This window comes from Zingiber officinale, chromosome 2A, assembly GCF_018446385.1.
Source record: "Zingiber officinale cultivar Zhangliang chromosome 2A, Zo_v1.1, whole genome shotgun sequence".
Taxonomy (NCBI): domain Eukaryota; kingdom Viridiplantae; phylum Streptophyta; class Magnoliopsida; order Zingiberales; family Zingiberaceae; genus Zingiber; species Zingiber officinale.
The window spans coordinates 78,971,605-78,981,031 of record NC_055988.1 but is presented as its reverse complement, the minus strand read 5'-3'; the positions used below and the strand labels follow the sequence as shown (position 1 = coordinate 78,981,031).

The window sequence follows — 9,427 nt, the reverse complement described above, 5'->3', positions numbered from 1 at the left end:
AGTGTAGTTGTTCAATTAATTTATATTGTAGATAACATGGTGTGTGGTGTCATACACAGAAGATCATGTTATCAGTTCCTTATAAGTTATAAAAAGTAGCTCACGACTAAGATGGAAAGGAACAAACCATTGGAATAGTCGTAGTGTAATTTGGTATTAGTTTATCTTGACTATAAAATTACACTAGTACACTCTGAGTGTATTGAGCAGGACTATTTGAGATAGTTTCTTTTTATACTGACTATATAAAAGAACAATACCTCTGTTATTATGGAAGTGTGTACTCTTAATCATGATATAATAACAAGCACATATACTTAATACTTATTTCTTTAATTTATCAAAGGGTGTAATTTATCTCGTTAAATCAATAAGCCCGATTAGTTGAGAAATGATATTATTTATATGGTGTGTTGTTGATTATAGAATGAAACTGTGTCCTAGTAATCTAGGTTGATGATGTCCCCTTGAGAAGCTCATAAGGATTGTTATGTAAATCCTGCAGGTGGACTTAGTCCGACATGACGATAAGGTTGAGTGATACTACTCTTGGAGCTAGATATTAATTAAGTGAGTTGTCAGTAACTCATTTAATTAGTGGGCATTCAATATCTTAAACACAGGGAGATTAACACACTCATGATAAAAAGGAGCTCATATAGTAATATGAAATTTGTGCGGTAGTGCAATAATAACTCTTTAGTGGAATGAGATATTATTGATAAACTCGAGTTAGGTGTTCGGGGCAAACACAGGAAGCTCAAGTTCATCGGGAGACCAAAACCAATTCCTCCTCTCGGTCCCTGTCATAGCCTCTTATTTATAAAGTTTTATACCCACCTAAACCCACCTTCTTACCCATCCATAGGTGGTCGGCCAAGCCAAGCTTGGAGCCCAAGCAAATCTTGGAGCCCAAGCAAGGGCCGACCAAGATAAGCCTTGGATGGATCAAGTGGTGGCCGACCCTAGCTTGGAGCCCAAGCTTAGGTGGCCGACCACAATAAAAATAAAAAGGATTTTATTTTAAAATCTTTTCTAATGTGAAAGACATGATTTTAAAAGAAAGTTTTAAAATTAAATTTTAGCTTTTATAGTTTCTACAAAAGATTAAGAGAAATGTTTGATATCTTTCCTTATTTATAGATTGAAAGGAAGATTTTAATTTTGGAGAAAACTTTGGTTATTGTAATCATCCACATATTTTAATAGTGAGATTTTAATTTATAAAAATTTCCTTTAATAACCAACCATGAAGGGAATTTTTTAAAAGAGAAATTTTTATTTTAAAAATTTTCGAAAACAAATTAGGAAGTTTTAATTTTATGTTTAAAACTTTCCTAATTTAGAGGACTTGTAGGGGCCGACCATTAAAAAAATAAAAGGAAATTTTAGTTAAATTTTCCTTTTGTTCATTGGCAAGGGAAAATAAGAAAGTTTTAATTATGTTTTAAAACTTTTCTTATTTGCCAAGACCAAGGAATATAAAAGAGATGGTAGAGGTGCCTCACCTTATAACAACACATCTATTTCTCTCCTCTCCTTTCCTTGGTGGTGGTCGACCCTCTCCTCTCTTCTTTCTCTCTTCTCCTTTTGTTGAGGCTGGCGGCACTTGGAGGGTGTGTTTCATCTTGGTGGCCAGTTGCTTGTGGAGAAGAAGAAGAGAAAGAAAGCTTCCCTTGAAGAAGAGTTGGTGGCCGAAACTTGCAAGGAGGAGGCTTGGGTGGATTCTCGTCTCGGTAGATCGTCGTCCACACGACGTCCGAGATAAGAAGAGGAATACGACAAAAGATCGTGAGGTCTATAAGCTACAAAAGGTATAACTAGTTACTAGTTTCCGTATCATAACTAGTTTATTCTTTTGTTTAGATATTGAAATACCAAACACAAGAGGCTAACGATTCTAGGTTTCGAATTTATGATTCGATTTTGTGTTTCTTTTGTTTTTCGATCTTGTGATTCGATTGTTCTTAATGGTTAAACCTAAGGTTACTATAAGGAGCTTAAATATTGAATTTCGTTGAAAGGTTTTGTCTAGGAAATGGTGGATGATCCCATACCCAAGAAGACTTAGTGCCTCACCATGTTTAACCTGAAAGCCGATCTCTGGAAAATAAATATTTAATCAAATTTATAACATGGGTGGATTTGGATTAATAATGTTAAGCATTGTTTGCGATCCAAGTCTAAACCTCTAAGAATAGATAAGTTGAATTTGGAATCAATAATGTTAAGTTCCGTTTGCGATTCCAAATTTAATTTCTAAATAACACAATAGGTTGTTAGGAATGGTTCGGGACTTGTACAAAATTTTTGTATAAGGGAACCAGTATGATATTCCGAGTAGCAACCAACACAACTGTGCCCTTAACATGATTTGGACTGAAAAAAGGAAGAGAAATCGATTAGATTCAAAAATGATGGGAAGAAAAAGGACATACCTAGGGGAAGGGGAAGCCGCGTTCGGATCGGGCTTAGTCCAAATGCATATAAGACACCCTCCAATAACAGTAGATGTATGCGATACTTCTGACCGACCAAACTAGAGGCTGCTTGGAGGTAGTCCAATCGGCTTCAATATCTTTCGAGTGAAGGAGGCTTCATCAATTCCATCTGTCAACTGGTTGAAAGTTGGGTTGGACGAGAGAGTGAACAAAAAAAATAATGCTCTATTCATTGCTTATTGGAGGACGACATTTTATCAAAATAGATAGAGCCCACTCGAACTTGAAACAAAAAGGTACTCGGCTCGAATAACTTGGGGTAATAAAAATAATGCAGCACATGAGGTACTAAGGGAATTCCGTACAGACGGAATAACATGATCACCCCGCATAGCAACCTAAAGGAATTGGACATTAGTTGGTTCAGAGAGATATGGAAATATCTACACACTTCTAAGAAGAAAGAATGAATGGAAAATCAAAGGCTGGTATAAAACTGGTCCTTAAAGAAGGTGAGAAAGCCATCATGAGACAGATGGGGACGGTCGTAAGCAAAATGGATGGCGAGTTGGTAATTAGCAAGGAAATGATAGGTAAACTTCATTTCGTCGATTTCGTCGCCGTTGAATTTGGAGGTTGTGGAGGTATACCAGAGCCGGGGACAAGCTGGGGAGGATGAAGAGACTCAACCACGAAGAATAGAGGGGGAAGAAGATCAAAAGATTCGAAGAAAGAAAGGGATAGAAGCTTACTGTAGAAGAAATCGTCGGCGGAGAAGGAGGAGACAATGGTGGGCTCGAAGAAGGCATTGCAAGGAATAGAAAAAATCGGTGGCTTAAAAGCATAGAGAGCGGTCGTTCTCAACCGTTCGATCTAGGGTTTTGGAAAAGGAGAGTTTATCGTGATCGTTGATTTTAAAAAGACCGCAGTCACATCATTCCCAAACCGTCACCTGCCACATCATGTATGCGGCGGCATACGGGCACACCACGTGGCATTCTTCTACATGAAGCATTAATGATAAAGTCGAGAGCATGATTACGGGGCATGACTGAGTGTGCCCCAACGTTAATGGAAGGAGATTTGAGTGGTTTTCAAGAAATTAAGATGACATCAGTGGCAGTTAAAAACCGCCACTGTCGGGAGCAGAGCTCAGCAGGGAATCAAAAATTGGCTAAGTGTCTTTGCTTCTGCAGCCGAACGATAGCTATAAAACCGAATGTTTTCACTTCAGCAGCTGAACAACGACTTTAAAATTGAATGTCTTCACTATCAGTAATCGAATGACGGCTTTAAAACTGAAGGTCTTCGCCATCAACAGCCAAACGACAACTTTAAAACTAGATATCTTCGAACGACAGCTAAAAATTCCCGGGGAAGACATCAGCAAAGTCTATCGGCGACCCCGAGTTGCAGCACACCTGATCGGGTAGAGAGGCTCACGAGCATATAAATGGTCCAGTCAGTCGGACTTGCAGCCTCCTTCGATTAGACTTGAAGGAGAGACTTATGGCCCGATGATGATAGTAGGTCCCACTAAAGGTGGGTTAAAGTAAGAAAGATCGGTTGACGTGGAAGATAAAATTTTGCAGGGTATCCTAGTCCGCTGAGCGGACCATGGAGTGCTGAGCGGACTAGGTATTATCGAACGGGCCGATTATGACCGAGCGGATGGTGATAGCTATATGGATAAATAAGTCAGGCTCTACCTTGGTCTGGTAAAATGGCCCTCCGATAACGAAGAGAAATAAGAAGCAGTTGGTCTCGTCAACTAGGCTTTGTGTTCGGTCTGAGTGGAATAACTGCAAACAGTAAGGAATCAAGGAAAGTGACAAAGTCGGCAGGTCCTGAGAAAATCGCCACGCGGAGGCAGCCCAGCCGAGCAGACCCTGAGCGACTGTGCATGACCCCATTAAGTATTTTGTCATATCCTTTTGGAAGCCTGCGCTGCTAACAACAGGGCATGTCTAGCAGGCAATCGTACGTTAGAAACTTCTTGGTTGTCACGTCAGAGGATTGCATGGCTGCTTAAGGTATGGTGTCAGGGATAATTTTTACCTGTCTATTCATAGGTCACCTAGGAAAATATGTCTATACCTTAAGATGTGTGCACGAGCACCATGTTGACACTATAAAAGGGGATTCCTAGCTGCATAGAAAGTCTTTCTTTGGACACTGACTCTAGCGTTGAAGGGCCAACGCTGAAAATCTCTTCTCAACTTGACATTGACGTTTATTGTCTTGCAATGTTACATGGAATTTTCGCCATGTTGACTGTACAATCATATTCTTAACTTACCATTTTAGTTGATTTTAGACCGGATCAGACATTTAGGGTGAATATCTATTCATCTTCTGCTACAAAAGTTAATATAATAAAAGCCTTAACTATAGTTTTAAAATATTTTAAAAAATTCTTTTAAAATATTTATTTCTATTGAAATTCGGATCTTAATCTTTTTATTTATACGAAGTGTTTTACGTTTATGCGCTCTCTTTCAAATGGCATATCAAACAAGGAGGGGTAAAATGGAATTTATCTCAAAATTCATGGGCCCAATTACATCGGCTCAATAAAGGCCTACTTAAGGCCCAATTGGCCGTGTTACCTAACTCCGTTCCGGTCTGTCTCGTATCTGTAATCGCAGGTTCGAGCAGCTCGAAACGACCGTCGTCATCGTCGCCGTCGCTGCCGCGTCTTCCTCCGTCAATGGCGGCTTTGTTGACCTCCGTCGTGAGTGAACCTCTCTCTCTCTCTCTCTCTCAGTATTTGCTTCGATCTCTCCTCTTTTCTTCTCACTTCCGAGCTCTTTATCTCGCAGGTGAGCGTGCGCCCAATTGTCGCCGGCGCCGCAAGCATCGCTATCCGGCGCACTCTTCTGAGACCTTCGACCGCCTTCTTCGTGCCTGAATCCGGGATCTGGCCGGAAATTTCGTCTTCCGCCGCGCTCCCCTGGGCGCCTGCTTCCCAAAGAAGAGCCCGCTGCACCGTATCGCCTCGCGCGGAGGTGAAGGTTAGGCGATTTCGATCGATTAACTTGTCGTTGATTCTTAAATCCCTTTTTGACTTTATCTTTTCCGAGATCTGGTATCTATTTGGTCTTTGTTCTCTGGAAATGAAAAATGTAGCTACGATGTGTTTTTGTGCTGGGGTTTTAGGAAGCTGCGCTGCAGTCTAAGGTGACCACCAAAGTCTACTTCGACATCAGCATCGGCAACCCGGTGGGGAAGGATGTGGGCAGGATTGTGATAGGGTTGTACGGGGATGATGTCCCTCAAACCGCAGAAAATTTTCGTGCTCTTTGCACAGGTCACTTCATCTTCTCTTTTGTTTCTTTTGATTTTGTTCTTGATTTTTTTCTCCGCCCAACAGATTTCTGTTTCGTTTGATTGGTGAAAGTATTTGCATTATGTGACTATTTTGATCAGGTGAGAAAGGCTTCGGTTACAAAGGATCTGCATTTCATCGTGTGATCAAGGATTTCATGATCCAAGGAGGAGACTTTGACAAGGGAAATGTAGGTGCTCTTATTCCTTGATGATTAGTTTACATATCATGCATTGTATGTTTGAAAGTACAAGTGTTTGCACGCATTTAAAGAAGGTTTTAAAATAGACACAAATAGACTGCAATGAACTACCTTTATGGTAGCAAACCATAATGCACACTCTTCCTTGATACAAAAAGGTGCATCATATTAAGTAATCTTTCTCAATATCATATTATGGAAAGAACTTCAACTATCCATTCCACACATTTGAAAACATTTGAATATGTTTACAAAATATACAGGTGTTGGTAAAAACTTTCCCATTGTAGATCACTAGTTTATAAAAGGACAACCCGGTGCACGAAATTCCCCCTAGTGCGGGGTCCTGGGGAAGAATATATTGTATGTAGTCTTACCTTGCATTTTGTAAGAGGTTGTTTCTACTACTCAAACTTGTGACCTCAAGATCAAATGACAACAACTTTACTGTTACACCAAGGGTCCCCTTTACTAGACTATGTTTCTACAAAAACAAAGGATGATTATTTTACAGCCTTGTAGAGTCTTCCCTTGTGCTAATTTATGAGCATTGGTTTGCTTTCTTTCTTATTTCACTTCAAATAAGAGGGGTTTAAGTATGCCAGCTATTTGTTACAATCTCATCAAGTGAAGTCTGTGCCTCAGTTTGTTTAAGCGTGGAGTTAAGCTCAATAACACATTATCTTGGAGGCGTACCATATGCGGAAATCATAATTCTTTGAAGGGCTTATGACTTTCTCAAGGGCACCTAATGAGCTCATAAGTTGTGAATTTTAGCAGTCTATTGTATTTAGTTGGGGGCCAGTTGTTTTACTCTTTAATACATGTGAACTTTCTTATGCTTGAAGAGAGATCAATTCAAAGGGATTATCAATTTTAAGTTGAAACCAGTTTGTAGAGAGTATCATTCAGTTCACCACAAATTTCTCATGCAGTTAAAAATCTGGGACTCACATTATTACACCGCAATAAAATATGTTTCAGTAGACTAATATAAAAGGCTTAATTTTGAGAGTATATGCAACCATTTTCTGTTGTGTTAGGACAATGATATAGAGGGATACCGAGAACTATTATGGCGGTAAGTTTGTTTTTCCATATACATGCCTGTCATCATCATGCAGGTTTGATGTTACGACTATGCTGTCATGCTAGTTGGAGTTGTTTAAAATTTCATCTTTCAGATTTTATTTTGCCTCATCATGGTTTACAAATTGTCAGAAAGAAGCAACACGGTTGTTTTTAACATCTACACATGAACCAACACCACTTTTAATACAAAAATATTATTCCAACTTGTGCTTTTACTATCTTCTGTTAATATATTCTGAAAAAGACATGAATGGTTTGCCAAGCTACGGTTCTAGTGGTTCTGGTATCTGCTTGACTAGTATCTTAAATCATGTTTCAAACTAGTTGCCTTTTCAAATGGGATCAGTAGAATATATCTGAAATGCTGAACCAGGATAATCAAATTGTCACTTGGTAATGCGCTAAGATACTGTTTTTCCAGAGAAGTTTAGATTTGCATGATGAATGGTTGTTATCGTTCTTCATGGTCGAATGCATGGAGGACACAGATGTATTAATTTGGAAGATTACCATTTCCTTAAATCCTTTAAACATGTTTATAGCTTTCTGTTTATACGGGATGTTTCAAAGAAAATTGTTTATTTTCCGAAATAGTTTCAAATTCGCAGAAGTTAATGAAAAAGAGTCACTTCTAGATAACGATCGTGTTTAGGAAATATTTTGCGATATGAATGGACATAGAATTGTTGAATTTCAGGGAACTGGTGGTAAAAGCATATATGGCCGCACATTTAAGGATGAAAACTTCAAGTGTGAGTTGAACATCGCAAACCATTTATCAGAACTGCTATTATATGAATACAAAGGATGTTTATTTTCTTCTCCGAAATTTGTTAGTGGTTCATATCGGCCCGGGAGTGGTTAGTATGGCTAATGCCGGACCGAACACCAATGGAAGTCAGTTCTTCATTTGCACTGTCAAGGTAAAACTAAGTTGAAATTGATTCCTGAATTTCGTTATAGTTTTTGCAAATTCTGAATTTATCTTTCTGTTCCACGACTATTTCTGAATGCATTTTATCTTTTTATCAGCTGAGAAGTATTTATAAAGCAAACTTTTGTCCATACTATTTCAAAACTCGATCGTATTCTAGCAATCTCTTTATGCATTTCTCATAATTGTCTTATTCGTATAATTTCTGTTTAGTTGCAATCTAAGCAGCTAGTTCTTGTCTCCCCATTTATAACGATATACTTTGGTGCGATGATTATGAGCATAACGTAGCTAATTAAGAATAAAATCTCATTCATGCAGACACCATGGTTGGACCAGAGGCATGTTGTCTTTGGCCAAGTTCTTGAGGGCATGGATGTGGTGCGGTTGATCGAGTCACAAGAGACAGACCGTGGAGATGGTCCCAAGAAGAGGGTTGTGATCAGCGACTGTGGTGAGCTTCCAGTGGTCTGAACAAGAACATTTTTTTTTTTGTTAAGAGAACCATCTCGCACTTGTCTTTCCAACCGTCTAGTTTCACATTCTATTGATGGGTCGTGATAGGTTTCCATTGTCTTTGCAACTGTATTCTCTGACCAAAAACCACATTTTCCCTAAATACCAAAATGCTTACGCAAGAAAACTCAGAGAAAAAAAAGGAAAAAGATAAGAACCCTTTGTAACCCTAACCTAACTTTATTACTATTTTATTCTCCAAATTCTTAACTAAGGTTAAATTTTGAACAAATGTGTGATTTGCCCCCTTTTTGTAAATTTTAGGCAATTCATATAAGTAGGGAGAATTCTCATAAAATATGAAATAGTAGGTTCTATCAATGATTAAATAAAAAAATGTGCTTTATTGAGAATATATAAATAGCATTATTTTCTCCTTTTTATCTAAAATGAGGGTTTATGTCGATTAGCAAGAAAGTGGACAGTGACAACATGAATGAAAGTTTTGATATCTCGACAAGATAATTCACATGAAGACCATTCTTCCAATGAGGAACTTATATTTTTTTTTTTCATTGATATCATATATAAATTATGTTGATTAATTTTAAGAATGAGTTATACAATCTCATGAAAAATTTTCTTCAATAAACAAAATAAATTAAAAAGCGTTCATAGCTCGAGTGATAGTGAGCATTCTTAGATTAATCATTATTAAAATAAATTATTCAAGTTAAGAATTTGATGTGAGACATTAAAAAGGCATATTATCCTGAGCAAGAAGTGGCTATTTTTACCAACATGTAATCGTGAGATGAGAGTAAATTACAATCACTCAAAATCAAAATAAAAGCTAAGTATTATTCAATATTTTTTTATTAAAATAACAATAAAAAAATAAAGGTAACCATTGCTTGGTTTTAAACCTTTCTCAGATACATTTCTTCTAAAAACATATGAAGTTATATCGGAAA

At 37.9% G+C, this 9,427-nt stretch overlaps 1 protein-coding gene across 1 annotated transcript; it reads left to right on the top strand.

Moving 5' to 3' along the window:
- The first annotated feature begins 5,051 nt into the window (after window positions 1–5,051).
- LOC122041298 (photosynthetic NDH subunit of lumenal location 5, chloroplastic-like) lies at window positions 5,052–8,575 on the top strand. The gene is made up of 7 exons (XM_042600937.1): window positions 5,052–5,175; window positions 5,264–5,455; window positions 5,601–5,751; window positions 5,871–5,959; window positions 7,761–7,815; window positions 7,901–7,986; window positions 8,319–8,575. Exons 1-7 carry the CDS (start codon window positions 5,152–5,154, stop codon window positions 8,469–8,471), a joined length of 750 nt encoding a protein of 249 aa, XP_042456871.1. The 5' UTR covers window positions 5,052–5,151; the 3' UTR covers window positions 8,472–8,575.
- The last annotated feature ends 852 nt before the right edge of the window (window positions 8,576–9,427 follow it).

Bases quoted from the DNA above. Each gene is read 5' to 3' on its own strand.
- LOC122041298 (XM_042600937.1), top strand. From the start codon at position 5,152: ATGGCGGCTTTGTTGACCTCCGTC. The intron at 5,752-5,870 runs GTCACTTCATCT...TATTTTGATCAG, and splicing joins TTTTCGTGCTCTTTGCACAG to GTGAGAAAGGCTTCGGTTAC. The intron at 7,987-8,318 runs GTAAAACTAAGT...TCATTCATGCAG, and splicing joins TCTTCATTTGCACTGTCAAG to ACACCATGGTTGGACCAGAG.